This window comes from Microtus oregoni, unplaced genomic scaffold, assembly GCF_018167655.1.
Source record: "Microtus oregoni isolate MIOR12 unplaced genomic scaffold, Mior012 000018F_ref0000195, whole genome shotgun sequence".
Classification (NCBI taxonomy): domain Eukaryota; kingdom Metazoa; phylum Chordata; class Mammalia; order Rodentia; family Cricetidae; genus Microtus; species Microtus oregoni.
Genome location: NW_024543077.1, coordinates 36,822,533 through 36,841,075, shown reverse-complemented (window position 1 = coordinate 36,841,075; position 18,543 = coordinate 36,822,533). Strand labels below are relative to the sequence as shown.

General features: G+C 43.7%; 1 protein-coding gene across 4 annotated transcripts in view; it reads left to right on the top strand.

The window, feature by feature from the left end:
- Positions 1 to 18,543, top strand: part of Ankrd44 (ankyrin repeat domain 44) — a 211,123-nt gene that overhangs the window by 135,978 nt on the left and 56,602 nt on the right. For all 4 annotated transcript variants that reach the window (XM_041668373.1, XM_041668371.1, XM_041668370.1 and 1 more), the window contains exons 10-11: positions 9,556 to 9,670; positions 18,271 to 18,353. In XM_041668373.1, the coding sequence (XP_041524307.1) occupies positions 9,556 to 9,670; positions 18,271 to 18,353 (198 nt within the window). The remainder of the gene's footprint in view (positions 1 to 9,555; positions 9,671 to 18,270; positions 18,354 to 18,543) is intronic.

The window sequence follows — 18,543 nt, the reverse complement described above, 5'->3', positions numbered from 1 at the left end:
CAGTACCGTGTAGCACAATAACGTGTAACATAGTACCATGTAACACGGTACCATGTAACACAGTACCATGTAGCAAGGTAACATGTAACACAGGAACATGTAACAGGTAACATAACACAGTAATATATAACACAATAACATGTAACACAGTAACATGTAGCATGGTACCATGTAGCGCAGTAACATGTAACATGATAAAGTAACACAGTAACATGTAGCACAGTAATATGTAGCAAAGTAACACATGACATAGTAATTTTCCAGATTCTCAACAACAGTGTACTTGAAGAGCACTGGGCTGTCTTGGAGGCCAAAGTCCCTGAAGTCTTATGGCATGTCATAGCTCATGTTAGCCTGAGGGTCACGGTTGGCACCTGTGAGCTCAAGCACAATTAATAAAAACTCAGAGACAGAAATTGGGGTTCAACCTAAAGGTCACAAAAGCAAAACAGCCAGCCCCTGGTTCTTACCTCGACCTCAGACCTAAATTGTGATCCTGTCTCCAGGAATCTCAGAATGAGACTGAGCGCTGTCTCCTCCTGTCTTGTCTTCCTCTCTAGTGCTGCGATTAACGGTGTGCACCACTGGAATTAAAAGCATGCACTGGCCAGTTTCTATGGTAACTAGTGTGGCCACTGAGATTTAAGGTGTGTGTTACCACTGCCTGGTCTGTAAGGCTGACCAGTGGGGCTGCTTTGCTCTCTGATCTTCAGGCAAGTTTATTTATTAAAATACAAACGAAATGCCACTACAGTGAACGGGCTAACTGTGACAACTTAAGGGATCTTAGCAAGCCTCAGAGACAATCTGAAGACAAGAATAACAAAAAACAGGTCTGGCCCAGGCATCCAGCTGGCTTTCGTGGTCAATTTAGTAGACTCAAACCCTCCAATTCTCAAAATTCTAATATGAGTGACTTTTCTTAGATTTCTTCATTTTGCAGCTGTAAGAATCTTGGGCACAATAGAAAGCTAGTGGCAACTGAGTTATAACTTAGGTACTCAAGCCAAAAAAAGCATACACACACACACACACACACACACACACACACACACACACGTGATCTGACATCTGTATAGAAAACCAGTCACTGACGATGCTTAGGAAATAAACTATCCCCAGCGAGGCAGGTTATAACCTGACTGTATAACTATGTTGTGTGAAGTGGAATGAAGCTGTGTGAGAAAAGAGGCCCAACCAAGCTCCCAGCGAGTCAGGGAAGGCAGGGTGAAAATCCACCGCGGAACACCCATTATTCTGACCTGTAGTACGAGCCACAGGTGTCCATTTCGGTGGAAATAAATAAAGTCCTGTCCCTTGGAGGTCTCTTCTTAGCCTACGATAGTCCTCATAAGCTTTTCAGAAAGTTTCTATCTCCCTCGAAACAGATAAGGTTTAAATTAAAACCATACACTTAGCGTATTCTTTTTGGCATGTGCACCATGCGCTGTATGTTACAGGTGTGGTGCTCATATGAGAACATATGTGTGAGCGCCTGAGAAAGCTCGTGCAGAGGCCAGAGCACTTGTTTGGTATCTTGCTTCTGGCTCTGGCTTAGGCGTTGAGACAGGGTCTCTCACAGAGCAGCGTGGGGTGGCCGCTAAGGTGGTCAGCAAGCTCTTGGGTCTGCCCATCTCTCCCTCCCAGTGCCAGGGTTATGTGCACAGATGGCCACGCCCAGTTCTTTATGTGGGCACTGGGGATTTGAACTGAAGTCCTGTGCTCACACAGCAGACTCTTACTCACTGAACCATCTCCTCAGCCCCTTGAAATTTTTTTGATGTGAGTTTAATCAGTGGATTTTAGTTATAGGGAACAAAAAGTTTTGTCTCTCATTAAGGCAATCTTTGGGTAGACACAAGACAGGAGAGTTAAAATACTGTGTGTATGAATGTTTTGCCTGCATGTATACATTTGTGTGTGTGTGTGTGTGTGTGTGTGTGTGTGTGTGTGTGTGTACCATGTATGTGCCCAAGGCCCACAGAGACCAGAAGAGGGTACCAGGTTCCCTGGAAGCGGAGTGACAGGTGACTGAGCAGACATGTAGCTGCCGGTCCTCTGCAAGAGCAGTAAGTGTCCTTAGCTACTGAGCCAGCTCTTCAGCCCTGAGAACATATTTTTAAACCTTATGAGCTGCTTTTTCACTAGTCTGTCCCTCTGCCAGACCACACTTGCCCCCCCCCCCCCCTCGCCCCGCTTCTAGTACAGCCCAGCCTCCCTCTCCCACGGTCCTGTGAAGAGAGCGCTCCTAGGAGCTGTCGCTGCCTTGATTCCCCATCAGTCAAGCTTGGAACCTGCTGCATTTCAAAGTGAGAAAAGAGCTGCGAGTCTCAGCTTCTATGTTTAAGAGCCCTTGGTTCATAGCTTACCCCGCCGTTGACTGGCTGGCGTCTAGCTTATGGGTGGGCTAGGCTCCTCGGGCCTGAACTGATGAGATGCGGTGGCCGGAACAGAGATTAGTACCTGCACTGAGAAAGCTGAGCATGCATGCAGAGCCAGTCTCTTGGCCAGACACCCCATATAATTCCAATTCCTTCCCGCCATCCCAGGAGGAGCGCGCTCCTCTTCAGAGGCGAAGAGAGTGAGGCGGAGCAGTGTTTACGCGTTGGGCTTTCTGAGCAGCTCCTTGAGGAGCAGACACAGCCTAGCATTAGCGAGTAGCCTGCCAGGCACCATCTTCACTTACATCTCCCCAGAACGATGGTGGGATTCAAAACTTGTCTTTTCGACTTGAATCCAGTCCAGTCTAAGAAGCACCGAGATTGGGCTAGAGTTGCCCCCGTCGATGGACAACTTGGCGCTGGCTTTCTGCTTTCATTACATGCCCAAGAACTGTCAGTTCTTCCGTTTGACCTTTCTGGGCCTTAAAAAAAAAAATGTTCTTAGGGAGCAGAGGAAGTTCTTTTCTTTCTTCCTGTTTATTCTCTTGCTTTTGGAAAATCTCCTACTCTGGCCGAGACCCTGATTCCCCAGAGGATGGGTGTCAGTCTCCAGAGCTTGTCCTGACCCACATAAGTGCTCTGTGTTCCGGAGAACACCATCCTAAGAGGACACAGTTGACCACGTGCCGGGGAATGTCTTTTGTTTTTTATTTGTTCTGTTAGATGTTTGGCCTCTGCAGAACATTTTTCTGTTCTCCTCTCCAGCCAGGCTTACTAAATCTACAAGAAAACCTGGTTCCTCCAGCATCCTTCAGCTGTGGGAAGGCAATCACTAAAGCAAGCAAGTAAAAAAACAAAAGCAAAAACACACACACACAATAAAAACCCACACCTTTTTCTTTTCCCGTTAAAAACCAAAGTGTGCTTGGGCTCAAATGACCTTGTTTGTTGTTACAAAGCTACAGCAATAGAAAGATGGGGGCTTGGAGATGATGCTGTGTGCAATCAGAGGCATCCGATCCAGCTGTTGGCACGAGGCAGCTGCCTCAGCTACGGTCCAGCGAGTTACAAAGTTCAGAACCGATATTATTGCCTTAGACTCTTCCGGTCCAGGCTCTTTTTATTTTGAAAGCTTGTAAAAGCACTAGCTTGCGATGACTCAGTCTGACTTTTGACCTTTGGCTCACGGCCCTTCTGAAGCGATGTAAGGTGGCCACTCTAGTTGGGGCAACAACAAGCTCGTTTCAGGTGAACGCTGATTGTCCTTTTGAGCATGCCGTACGTGCCGTTAAAAAGTGATGGATGCTTGCCAGGCGGTGGTGGCGTACGCCTTTAATCCCAGCACTCGGGAGGCAGAGGCAGGCGGATCTCTGTGAGTTCGAGACCAGCCTGGTCTACAAGAGCTAGTTCCAGGACAGGCTCCAAAACCACAGAGAAACCCTGTCTCGAAAAAAACCAAAAAAAAAAAAAAAAAAAAGTGATGGATGCTTATTTCACTCACCGATTCGTAGTGATCAGTTTGCTGCATCCGACCAGCAACCTTCAGGTGAATGGTAAACACGTTTGATGTAAACTCTGGGCTTCAATATTTCTAGGTGGAAATGGAAATATGTATGCAGAGTGTTGACAAAATAAGAACTCACTCACCCAGAGGATTTGCTTTAACAGAAACATATATTCAGATGCAAGTGCAAAGTCTCTCTGATTTTTCTATTGTTATGATGTTCCCCTAAAATATGTTTTAAATGACAGCAGAAGGATACACATACAGTAGTTATTCTTAGGCGGCTTTAAACAGGCATAAAATGACAGCATCCACGGGAGAGATTTTAGACTCATAGAGTGGTTTTTTTTCCCCTTGTTGATATTTTCGCCCTCTCTCAACTTTCTCCCCTTAAATTTTGGCATATTTGAAGCTGGCAAACTTAGGCCCAGCATGTCTTCAGAAACCTTTGGTGGCTCTCAGCTGGGAAGGATGTGTGGCTATGTAGGTGTCCGGAACAAATACGTCTCTGAAGTCTATGGATCTCCTGTCCCCTTTCCCTAAAGACCACAGCTCAGGTTGTTAGATACACACGCCCTGGACTATGCTGGGGTAACCATGGAAACCAATGGCTGCCAAAAATGCAACCAGGTCCTAAAAGTAAATTCATCTAATAGTAACTTCTAATACATCTACAGACATCTAATAGTAACTTCTAATACATCTACAGACATCTAATAGTAACTTCTAAACTCGGGCCAGAGTGAGATATTTCTCTACTACCTAAATGATCACAATAAATAGCTTCACCATTTTTATTATTATGAAGTAACTATATACTCATTGCTAACTAAAATGAACTCATTGAAGGACCTCCCTAATCAGAACTTCTGTTGGCAATTTGGTTAACATTTTGAAATTTTCTATGTATTTACACACAGAAAGATACCCAATTATTATTTTTTACAAGAATGATCATGGTGTATTTGTTTGAATAACTCATTCTTAAAATGAGCGCCATACCGAGGAGACACAGATTTGAGTAAAGATCAGTGTTTGGATTCTGGCGGCTCCTGGTATTTCTCTGCCACGGTCAAAGCTGGCATGGTGTCAGCTGCGCAGGCTCAGGCTTGCTGCTGGTAGACTGATTCTTCAAGTGGCGATCTGGACGCTTGAGTCTCCGGAGAGGAAGCTTCTCAAATCTGTGATGAGCACAGTTTTTGAAGCTTTTGCCTCTTCCACAAGGGCCACATACTTTTGGAAATCATTTTATTGCAAAGGTTGTTATCAACTGACATATTCTAACAATATACTGACCCAGTTTTTTAAAAAAATACTACTTCCTGAAAAAAATAAAACCAAAAAACCCCATGGTGTTACATTGATTAGGATGAGTAAAAGCAGGATTCATCGGCTTGTTGGAGTGAAGGGATGTACAGATATCGGGGATTTGATAATGGTTCTATCACAAGACACAGGACCCTGGCCTGGAAGTTCAAGCTCTTCCCAGATTCAGGAAGACTCTAAGGTCATGTTTGAGAACACGTCACAGGATGTCAACTGGCACAGCCTTTCTCAGAAGTCCATTTTCTGCTTCTTGTCCAGAGCTGTAAAAAGATGCAGACTTTTAATCTGGCCGCTCTGTTCCTAACTGCTCCTGGAGGGAAGTACTCTGCAGAGTGAAGAGTCTTCATAAAGATGTTTATTCTTCGTTTTTCCTAGTAGCAAAAATCTTGGAAGAGCCTCTAATGTCTATTAACAGGGGACTTGTTAAGTAAATGCTCCAAATTACAGATATTATATAGTCATTTACGGTTACAGTAGTGGAAAAAATAATGCATGGAAGTATTCGGAATTAGCATAAAGGGAGAAAGCAAGGTACAACTATTTCTACACTGTATGTGCTTAGTCATGGAAAATTCCACATATAATCCATACATGCACACGCATACACAAGTGCACACATAAATGCACACATGCACACACAAGTGCACACATGCACACTCAAATGCACACATGCACACACAAGTGCACACATGCACACACAAGTGCACACATGCACACTCAAATGCACACATGCACACTCAAATGCACACATGCACACAGAAATGCACACATGCATACACAAATGCACATGTGCACACATGCACACACAGAAATGGAAGGACGTGCTCCAGAATACTAATACTATCTTGAATAATTAGTACATTTATGAATGACTTTTCTTGTATTTGATCACCTCCATCAACAATACATTGTTTAGAACAAGTACATCTTCCTAACTTGATTAAAGCCATTCATATTTGCATTTCTTATTTTGGCAAATACAGATGTTCATGTAGTTTAGGTGTGTGCACTAGATGTTATAATATCAGTATATCTTGTCACAATATGCATATATTAACAAATCAAAATAATTGAAATGAGGTCTTGCTACGTAGCTCAGGCCAGCCTCAAGCTCACTATGTAGCCCAGGATAGCCTTGAACTCACCATCCTTAGGCCTGGGATTGCAGCAGGAGCTACCATGTCCATTAGACTGTACTGTCTACATGAGATCCAAGGCACAGACAGTTCAGTGGATCTGAGTGTTTTCTTAAGGTCACGCAGCTGTCCCTGCCATGTAACTGTAGGAATGTTCTTATCATCTCTAAATGAACCTTGTTCTCATCAGCAGCCTCTCTCCTGTTTCCTTCCCAGACCCTGGCAACCATTAGTCGGCTTTGTCCTTATGAACTATTTGAGCCTCTTCTTCCTCAGACTTATCTTTCAGGCCTTTGGGGTGAACATTTGTTCAGTCAGACAACTTGCATCACAGCTACCTCAACCTAACACATTTTTCCAGCGTAGTAAACAATGGGTTAATTTCTTTGGCCAGAATGTGCAGAAAACCTTTCCACTTGCAATCCAGATACAATAAAGGAAGAGCCTTATTTATTATGTTTTTCACGGAATGAAAACACTATAAATAAAATGACAAAGACAAAGGAAGCCTAGAAGGAAAATATTTGTAGCATATATTACTGATAAATGCACAATCCTCCGAAGTCTAAAGATCATTTGAAAACCAAGACACGAGAGACCACACGCAGACGCACAAATTTAGAACAATGGGCGAAAGTCCTGAGACAGGCTTCCTTAGCATTAGATAAACAAATGTCCCTCGATAGAGGAGATGAGGCTTGGCTTCCTTAGTAATAGGATAAATGCAAATGAAACCCCCACCTGGGATGCTGGTTCTAGCCACCAGATGACAGATTCTCCAAAGCTCTATGGGAGTGCGGAGAAGAGGCATCCCACCACAGAGCCACCGAGGGCGAGTTGGCAAAACCGAACAAAAGCACACTCCTGTTTGCCGTTAAACTAGAAAGTGCCCTTGCAGACGTTACCATGCGTCTGCAAATAGCAAACGCAGGAAGTACGCATGCATGTCAGAGTCTTCACTGCAGCGTTTCTGGCAATAGCAAAATGTTATCTACACCCTAATCCATAGGATACGAGTCTACAAAGCCAGCTTGTCTGTACAGGAGAACAACACAGCTGTGTGATATTAAAGCTGTCCTCAGAAAGTGACCACTCAACTAGAGTTCCGGGGCGTAGTCAGGAAAACACAGGGAGCATAAGCTAAAAGTGGTTTCTAGTAGGAAGTCTGTAAGAATGAAATGGGGGGACGCAAAGAGAATTGAGAGTGTGTGCATGTGTGCGCATGTGTGTGTGCATGCATGTGTATGCATGCATGTGTGTGCACGTGCACTGGAGTGTATGCATGCATGTCTGTATGTCTGTGTGCATGTGTGTATGTGTGCATGTGTGTACATGTGTGCATGCTTATGTGTGTGTGTGTGTGCTTGCATGCCTGCATATGTAGAGGCGACAGGTCACCCTCAGGTGTTATTTATTCCTCAGGAGTCATCTGACTTCTTCTCTTGAGATAGGGTTTCTCTGGGTATCTGGAGCTTGCTAACGAGGCTCCATGACCAGCGAGCCCCAGGATTCTTCCTGTTTCTGTTTTGTGCCTGCTGGGACTGTGAGTGTGCGCCACTGTGTCCAACTTTTTACTTAGGTTCCAGGAACCATTTTCAGGTCTTCGTGCTTGCATGGCCAACCGAGATAGCTCCTAAGAGGTTTTAAAAATATAATTTTGATTTGTGAAGCATAAATATTTCACGTATGAATAAGCCCATTACGTTGAACCTACTTAAAAATTTAAAGCAGAACCAAATGCACCACCGGATATCAAAGCGCGCGCACCCAAGTGCGCAGTACTCAGGTAGTGTTGCGTAAGGCACCCCCTGCGTGAGGGAAAGCATGAAAAGGTTTTGTTGGAGATGGCATCTTAACCTGAGCATTCACGCAGCCTTACAGGGTCTCTACACAAAATGCTTCTAATGATAAAGGGTAGAGGCTTCCTTTGCCACAGGATGTGTTGGTAGGCATCATCTTGAGTACTCAAATGTTTTTTTTTTTTAAATTGAAGTAAAATGCATCAAACAGAAAAAACCCATTGTAGCCATCTTTAAAAGAATTAACAGTTGAGTGCCATTGAGTGGTCCCACTGTTACCCAGCCACCTTCAGGAGCAGCATCTTCCCATACGGAACCCGTGTGCCTGTTGCACATAACAGAACATTGTCCCAGCCAGCAGCAGAACAATGCAGCCCGCATGTGTACTGGGGCAGGACCATGGGAAGTCCCATCTGCTCAGGAGTGGCCTTGCCAATATGTTTAGTAGGGCTCTAACAAGGAAACCTTCAGACGCGTCCTGGATGTCGGACATCCTGCACAATTTGGCTTGCTTTCCGAAGATATTAATGGCTTGTTTGCAGAGTTTGAAATAAGTACAATGCAGAAGGAGTCATGAAAGGGAGGCAGTCAGAGTCTTTGGATTCCACGCAAACAGGTAAACACCTGTAAAGCCCGCTTGGAAGGCAGCTGAAGGAAACGCCATCCACCCTGTAGAGTACACAATCGTACCTGTGTTCATTTTCTTCAGTAAGATAAGCGGATGCATTTGTGTGCGAGAATATTTTGATCTCACACGAAACACACACAAGTAAAATGCCACGTGATCTAATTTATTTTTAAACAATTCTTTGTATAACTAAATAGAACCAACCTGTTTGTACATACACTCATAGGAAGGGAAACAGGAAATGAAACGTTGGGGGAAACCATGCAAAATAAATGAGACAAAATGAAAATGCTATAGGAAGGGATGGCAGATAACTAATGTGATAATATGATCTTTTTAGCAGATGCAGCCATTCTTAGCTTTTAACCCACGCTTCCCCTCATTTTACTCATCCATGTTTTAAGCTAGGTCACCGCACTACACGAATCTTTCCCTGAAGGCTCTGTCTCGTTTGGTTTGCGTGAAGTCATTTTCTAAGTCTCCAGAATTGTATTTTCTATGTCCAGAGTTAGAGCCGGAATATAAGTGTGAGGTTTTCGGTTCTTGAGACAATATGGATTTTTCAGAACCATTTCCAATAGACTTCCATCTCAGCAGACGTGGTCCTGCTATAGCTTCCGCTAGTGACTCATCCCCATAAACAGTCATTTTACCCTGTAGAGCAGAGACGCCCACTGAAGGGGAAAGGAAATCAATATTTGGTGTTCCCGAGCGGCTGGCAGGATATGGTACCTCCATCACCCTGGAGCTCCGCCTGAAGCTGTATCGCAATCTCTTTCAGGAGGTGAAATCGACTGCGTGGATAAGGACGGCAACACCCCCCTCCACGTGGCCGCAAGATACGGCCACGAGCTTCTGATTAACACCTTGATAACAAGCGGAGCCGATGCAACCAAGTAGGTTACCGGGAAGCGCAGTGAGCTAACTGCCGGGTGTGGGAACGCTGCCATGGGAGGCTGTCGTGTGGAGGAGAGCTCCCATTTATCCAGGTGGATCTGTGCCCTTGTGCTAACTAAGCACAGATTACCTCTGAAATCCACTAAGAGACTTTCGTGGCAGAGCCAAGGAGGAACCAGTTTGTTTCGGTTGCCTCAGAATGAGGTCTGTTCTCCTTTTTTAGCTGAGGAAACCTCGGCTTCGCTTCCAGCCCTGCTTTCTCGTGTCCGTTTGTTTCAGCGTCCACTGTTAAATGGGGAAACGTAACTGGGCGAACTCAAATTTATTCAGAGGCTTTGCTCGGTTTTAAAAATAGAGTCACAGGGTACAATTGAGTCTGTCTGCCACACAGGGAAGTATGAGGGTCTGAGTTAATTTGACACTTAATTCCACAAAAGCATGGAAAGCATTTCTCTGGGTCTGGGTCTGGGTTCTTAGGGGGTTTCATGAGCAGTTCCCTACCTGGCATCTCCAAAGGGATAATTTTGTTAGTCTCTAGTCCCAGGTAAGACAAAGAGCTCTTAAAGACAGTAATCAGAATTCTAAAGAAAAACAAGGCTTCTGTGGCAAAATGCCTGGTGTCTGTGTTGTCAATATTGACAGGAAAGAGAAAATACCAAGGTGGTGGCGTGAAGGTTTCGTAAAAGTTTCAGGCTGAAGATGAGCCTTGGGCAAACCTGAGGGTGTGGGTGTGGAGTGTGGATGAAGGCTGGAGTAGGGTTTGGGCAGAGCAGAAGATGACAGTGGCCCCCCAAGAGGAAGAGAGCATCAGAGATGAAGAGGCATACTCCTGAGGTTTTTCTGGGCTAGCCTGGGCTCGACTTCTGCCGGCTTCACTTTAGAACTGTGTGATTTTTGAACCTGTTGCCCAATCCCTCTGTGCTGTGAAACACCGAAATCACACTGGTACCTATCTCTAAGTTCTTTAAGAAGATTAAATGGCTTAATTACGAGGAAAGCTCCCTGGTAAGGTCTCTATGAGTGCCAAGCTATTTAAACACACCAGAAGAGCTTATTAAATGATAATCGTTATGAAAAGCTCTCTGAACAGTGCCCAAGACATAGAAGCTATCAATAAATGTTAACTATTATTTTATTGCCTAATACTGTGTAATAGAGACAAATTAAAGAGCGCCTTAAACACTTAAACACAGAGGTAGCCTTGATCATAGAGGTCGCGGGTAGCCGTAAACGAATTTTGAGGAGGGAAAGCATATGTTAGGAATTCTGCGTTCGTCAAATGTGTGTAATATAATTGAAATATCTTGGTGGAGAGTAAACTAAAATTAATATGGTTCAGGGTAGCCGTGGTGGGTCCATGTTCTCTATCAAAGTCACAGGCCAGGGATTTTGACGTGCATCTTAAGGAACGCATATCTCTGCGGCTACAATGGTTTGCCTTCTTCAGCTGTTGGGTGGAACTAGCCTCTACTGCCCTCCTGGGGCGCTGGCCTGTGGTTGCAGCCTTGTGTTTGTTACTGTGGACCTGCATGGCCGACCTTTGGCTCTGGATCTCCAGAAAACCTGGCGTCCTACCAGAAGAAAAAATGATAGACATTTGGATGGAGTTGGGAACATGGGAGCAGAAAGAAAGGCAGATGCATGAAGAAAGGATCCCCACTACAAGGGCACAAACATGGATGCTTTGAAAGGAAGCCCTAGGGCTCGGTGGCCTGACGCATGGAGGGGTCAGGAGAAATGACATGGGAGAGGAGGAGGACGATCTCTTAAGTCCTGCCAAGGAATCAGATTCAACCGGAGGCGTTCGGAAGCCGTTAAGGAATTATAAATGGGTGTGGGATGTGTCTAACAGTCTCATTTGTGTATAAGAGAAATCCTCTGATATCTACCCAGGCTGGAGGCCATCCAGGCTGCAGGCCATCCGGGCTGCAAACCCTTGGCAGCCTCTTCCAAGTGTCCAGGGAAGAAAAGATGAGGTTGTCGGCGGAGGATGAGGCTGAGGACTTGCAGAGGAGGGGATGCTGGCCGACAGTGTTAGCTGTGCGCATGTCCCGGAATTAAAAAAAGGATCCATTTTTATCCAAGTCCTCCACCTCTTTGGTTACACTCCCTGTTCAGTCTCCATCACAGCAGAATCACAGTTACCATGGTTACTCAGATGACTGACTGTGATACTCTATTGTTGCGTATTGTATCTCAATTGTCACTCACCGCTCCAGGTTCTGGGGATTATATAGGTCCCCACTCTCAGGAAATACACGATCTCTTTGGGGCCAGACTAAATAAACAGTGACCATCCTACATGCTAAGTCTGTCTCCAGAGCAAGTAGCACTGCCATTGGGATACAAGAACACATAGCAGGGGTGTGGAATCCTGTCTTACAAGACCCGGACCGGCTTGGAGGATGAAGCTGGGGTCACCCAAGGCTGAGATGGACATCTGTTATTCAGGCCCTGGTGGTGAGAGTGCTTCACATCCTGTGTAGACTTATATTCCTTATATGACTTGAATAATAAACATTAGCATGAATAATAAGCATTACAAACTTCTTGGGCTTTTGAAATCACCATATCAATGAATGTTTTAAACACTGTAAAGCGTAGGTGCATAGACAATGACATTCATGTAAGCTGTATAACTTAGCATCAGTGTAGTGGCTAACCCCCATAAGTACTTAGCTAGGCTAGACACTGTTCTAAAGGGTTACGTGTAATCGTCACAGCGCTCCCGTAGGGTAAGCACTGTGGTTAGCGCCATCATAGAAGGCCACAGAGCTAGTGAGGCATAGGAACTGAGATCCCATCCTGGATTTGGATCTGAAGCTCCAGTGTGCCCACGCATGGCCCATTGCCAGTCTGATAACACACGGTAGTGACGCCCGTAATGCAAGGTCAAGTCACCGTCACTATGGAGCTGTGGTGGATGAGGTGCTGACTCTTAAGGGCTCAGCATCTATTGCAAGAAGGATGGTCTTGCAGTGGTGGGGCAGTGGGCTGAGCACGCAGTGCAGCGGCCCTTGTTCTAACCAGCTATGCCATCTTTCGTTCATATAACAATCTCGGTGTCCTTGTATTGTAACCACCCCTCTCTAGACTGAGATACAGCCAACTTGTGTTTTCCCCACTGGCCCATGACAGCCGTTAACCAACTATGATGAACAAACACAAGGTAATCTGAGGTGCAAAAGTGAGCACAGAGATTTGGCCTAGGCAGACGAAAGCACTGTCCTTCAGATGAACCCAAATATGCTCTGACTCTATCTTTTTTAAAAAAATATTTATTTATTTATTTATTTATTATGTATACAATATTCTGTCTGTGTGTATGACCGCAGGCCAGAAGAAGGCACCAGACCCCATTACAGATGGTTGTGAGCCACCATGTGGTTGCTGGGAATTGAACTCAGGACCTTTGGAAGAGCAGGCAATGCTCTTAACCTCTGAGCCATCTCTCCAGCCCCTGATTCTATCTTTAAAAAGCAAAGATCCCAGAGGGTGTTGTGAGAGCTCAGAGAGGTTTGCAGGGACCCTCAAGAGTACGTTAACGAGTCTCAGAAAGAGTATAAAGCAGTGGAAACCTAGAATCCCCATAGCATGGGCAATGACCACGGCACAACAAACCTTGGTAGCTCTGTTACTGTGCTCAGACTACTCAAAAGACAAGGAAAGCATTTGTAGGCTGCAAATAGCAGGAAGCAGTCTTGGCATCACCAGCTCTACCCAAACACCTGCAGCAGTAGCCAGGGTGACCTAGATAAAACTCATTAAAAGAAGAAAAATGGAGAATGAAGACCCAGATATCAATCCACGCACCTTCGAACACCTGATTTTTGACAAAGAAGCAAAAAATATCAAATGGGAAAAAAAAGCATATTTAATAAATGGTGCTGGCATAACTGGATACCAACATGTAGAAGAATGAAAATAAATCCATATCTATCTCCATGCACAAAACTCCAAGTCCAAATGGATCAAAGACTTCAACATAAAGCCAGTCACACTGAACCTTATAGAAGAGAAAGTGGGAAGTACACTTGAATGCATTGGCACAGGAGACCACTTCCTAAATAGAATCCCAACAGCACAGACACTGAGAGAAACACTTAATAAATGAGACCTCCTGAAACTGAGAAGCTTCTGTAAAGCAAAAGACACAATCAACAAGACAAAACGACAGCCTACAGAATGGGAAACTAACCCCACATCAGACAGAGGTCTTATCTCCAAAATATACAAAGAACTCAAAAAACTGGTCATCAAAAGAACAAATAATCCAATTGAAAAATGGAGTACAGTCCTAAACAGAGAACTCTCAACAGAGGAATCTAAAATGACTGAAAGACACTTAAGGAAATGCTCAACATCCTTAGTCATCAGAGAAATGCAAATCAAAACATCTCTGAGATTCCATCTTACACCTGTAAGAATTCCAAGATCAAAAACACTGATGACAACTTATGCTGTAGAGGTTATGGGGTAAAAGGAACACTTCCGCATTGCTGGTGGGAATGCAAGCTGGTACAACACCTTTGGATGCTAGTGTGGTGATTTCTCAGAAAATTAGGAATCAACCTTCCTCAAGACCCAGTAATACCACTTTTGGGTAGATACCCAAAGGATGTTCAATTGTGCCACAAGGACATGTGCTCAACTATATTCATAGCAGCTTTGTTTGTCCGGAACCTGGAAGCAACCTAAATGCCTCTCAACCGAAGAATGGATAAGGAAAATGTGGTACTTTTACACAATGAAGTACTACACAGCAGAAAAAATGACATCTTGAATTTTGCAGGAAAATGAATGAAGCTAGAAAACATTATTTTGAGTGAGGTAACCCAGACCCAGAAAGACAAGTATCACATGTACTCACTCATAGGTGGTTTTTAAACATAAAGCAAAGAAAACCAGCCCACAAATCACAATTCCAGAGAACCTAGACAACAACAAAGAGGACCCTAAGAGAATCATACGTGGATCTAATCTACATGGGAAGTAGAAAAAGACAAGATCTTCTGAGTAAACTGGGATCATGGAGACCTTGGGAGAGGGTTGAAGGGGAGGGGAGAAGCAGGGAGGGGAGCAGAGAAAAATGTAGAGCTCAATAAAAATCAATTTAAAAAATGGAGAACAATTCAGGGAAAATAATCGTAAGATGATTCTCAGTTAGGGAATGCGTCTTGCCACCGAGTGTGCAAGTGTAACCCAATCCACATGCCTGCAGAGTTGTGAAGGAGGGTTTAGAAGGGAGGGGGCTGAAGTGCTAGTGAGTCAGGGGTCACCCTCAGGAGCACAGCCTGATACAACTGTCAGCTCCTGGGGAAGCTAAGCCAGCCACGGGGTAACCATGTGCCAGCCCAGTGGGTCCTTCTAATCACCCTGTGACGTAGACACTGTAATTGTCCTTAAGCTCCTGACGATGGAGCCATTATATACTTGTCAAGCACCAAGTCGTTAGGAAGTAACAAAACCAGGAGTCAGAATTTCGGATGCCATTGCTTTAAACACAGAATACATTGGGTATGGCGCCCTCGTCCCCTGATACCAAAAGGAAACTGGAAAGGACCCCAATCTTCTTCTGGCACACAAGTCTTTTCACCTGAGGGCATGCTGCTCAAACGTCTTTCAGACCTCATTTAGTTTGGAGTAGCTAAGTCGGGATGCCAGCTAACTGCTAAATTAGAGCTACCTAGATACACATGGTTTCCATTAAGTTTATGACTTGCCAGATAAATGCAGCAATTTAACTGGACTTGGTTTCCTCTTCCCTGTAACTTGGGTATTGTTAACGTTAGGGTTGTTTGGTGTTTTTATTCTTCATGGTCCTTATTGTAGGCCTGAAAGAGGAGTGAGGCTTCTCTTCTAACTATGAGAGCCAAGCCTGGATTTTCCTATTCATGATTTCCAAAGCTCTGTGAGCTACTTTATAACGATAAAGGGTAGCTTTGTTTAAAATGTTTAAATCATTTCTGCATGATCCAGAGATTCTGAATTCTGACCCCTTTTCCTTGTGTTTACTTGACATAGCTCTACTGTTCAGTGCCATATTCAAGCCCAATGATGATGATGATGATAATAATAATAATGATAATAATAGCATCTGTGCTGCTTGTGCTGATCCCTTCAAACCGTGCACTGAAATAATTAATGACTATCTCTTGAGTGCAGAATAAAATAATATAATTTTTATTATTACAGAATTTTTGCTAGTCTCAACTAAAGTCATTTTATCTCTTTCACCTTTTGAAGTTGCGGTGGAAAGGAAACTAACTAGTTAACCTAGATTTTGATGAACTGGGAAAAGTGGTAAGGGTGGAAAGGTTGGTTAAGAGTCTTGGTAGTGGGGTTTGCAGATATATAACGCAATTGTTATGCTATTGCTTTCTGTCCTATCTAGTTTCTTATAAACATCAATGTTATCCCTTGAATTCATTCTAATTCTTAATTTCTCTCTTCTATAGAAAAACATATTTTGTCATTATAAAATATGTTGTTTATATACACATGTGTGTATGTATATGTACACAGCATAGTTATAGACTATGCCATGTATAAACATGTATGTGTTTATATATTATCTCTTTATGAAATATGTTAGTTATACATTTGTGTTATGCACACATGTATTTGTCTAAAGGATATATTTTGTATCTATACATATATGTATGTATATGTTAATGCATATATTTTAAAATGAGGTTCATTCAAAAAAATTGTAGGAAATGAAGTCTTGATTCAGAATGTTCCTGTAGAAACTCTAAAATGTCATAATAAGAGTCTATAATAATACATAGATAATAATACATTTTACATACTCTATACATTCTTTATATTCTCTTCCAAAAGTCTAGAAATATTTAATTGTGCATTTTGCCTTAACTCTTCCAAACAAATCAAATTATTGCATGCTAATCCCATTAGCTGCAAGTTCCATTTAGATTTATAATATATAATACTGCTTTAAAAGTAGTATGTGTCTATTAAACCAAGTGGGGTATTATGCTAGTAGTGTAGGAACCCTTTTCTCCCCTCTCCTGACTCCTCTTTTCTGTGGACAGCAAGATCGTCACTGCTCTTCAGAATCTTGTAATGGGGGCGGGGTGTGCATAAGGCATGGGAGAGGCCATTACAAGCGTTCTTTACAAGCTGGTTCCTGGAAGACTGGAAAACTGCATCTCTTGATGGATGCCGGCTATGGTATACACGGGGATGGAAATCTTCAAAAATGGAAAGGAAAATGAACAGAAAACGGAAGAAAATACCAACAAACAGAAACCGGCCGTGGGAAGAGAAAGCGCGGCTCCTTGTTGACGCTTGCATTCTGCAGAACACCGAACGCTGAGATGTCTGTGCAGCCTCCACACATTCCCACACAGCACAAACACTAACTCTCGAGATGGAAAACGAAGCATCGCAAAAGCAAAGCTGAGCAAATTCAAATCATATGCGCTTCTTCATGAAGTGTGAAATCTGAAACCGGACCACGTTGTGTCTGAGAGCAAACGCGGGCAGTTAGCGCTGCAGGGCCCGTTGCAGAGGGCTTTAGCCACCTGAAATGTATGATCTGATTCAAACGGGATGTCACAGGAACTGTTTATGATGCCTAGCAAACCGCAGATGATGCTGTTTGCTCTGAGGTGAATTCAGCACGTGGCTTTGCGTCGCTGTGCGGAGAGGGGAGGGGGAGACACAGAGGAGAAGTGTGTGTTACCTCTGAAGGGAAGAGTGCCCGTGTTAGAGGTCTGCCCACCCCTCCAGGAATCCTGAAGTCAGGCAGAGAGCATGCTAAGTGTCTGATCCATGCTCAGTGGTCCTTGGCTCCTGGGTTTTGTGACTGGTATAGTGGTTAGCATTAGTGTACATCAGCAAAGTCCATTATGAAGATGAACTTTTGCTTATGAAAGGTAAACATTTCTCTTTATCAAAATTTTTATCTTCTGTAATATAGCCATTATTAGCGTTTAACAAAACACAGGCACAATGTTAGGCCAGTAGTAAGTATTTATTGGATCAAGGAATAAATAGGTGGTTTTCCACTGGAGGGTTGTCTTGCTTACTGCTATTAGATCTGGTACTTGGCGTGGTACTTAGGCTCACAGAGTGTTGAATAATAAGTAAGAGAATGAATGAATGAATGAATGAATGAGATGTCCAACCAGTAAGCTGAAAAAAATAGGGTAATACATGTTTAACTCTTCATATTTTTAGCAAATATATATGCATAGATACATATGTACATATAAATATATACACGCACATACATATGTATGGACACACCTAAGTATATTTACATACGCATATGTACATACACACAGGTACATGCATACACACGTGCACACGTGCATGTGTGCACACATACATATGTATATACAAGCATAAGTGCACACACATCTATATGGACACACACAAAAATGCACATACATATGGTTATGGGCTTTTGATTGATTTAGAACAAAGGCCATCTTAAGGTAGAAAATGGTTGTTTAACTATTTATCGAATGGGAAAATTAAAAAATTACTTCACGACTGGAGGACTTGCAGAGGACAATTGTTCTGCGTGCTCTTGGGATCTTTTACTGTGAGTGGCTATTTTTCTCTTTAGGTGTGGAATCCATAGCATGTTCCCCTTACACCTAGCCGCCCTAAATGCTCACTCTGACTGCTGCAGGAAATTATTATCATCCGGTAAGTGGAACCCTGCCAGCGACCAGGCCCGGTGTGTCCTGTCCCTGTCCATGAGCCAAATGGCTTTAGGTGACTGGTCTCGGTGGCTTACAGTGCTTGGCTGTTGCCTTGCCTCGGCAGGGTGAGGTGGTTCCGTAGCCTCCCAGCATGAGACAGCTCCTGGCAGTCCCTGACATCAAAGCTTTTGGGA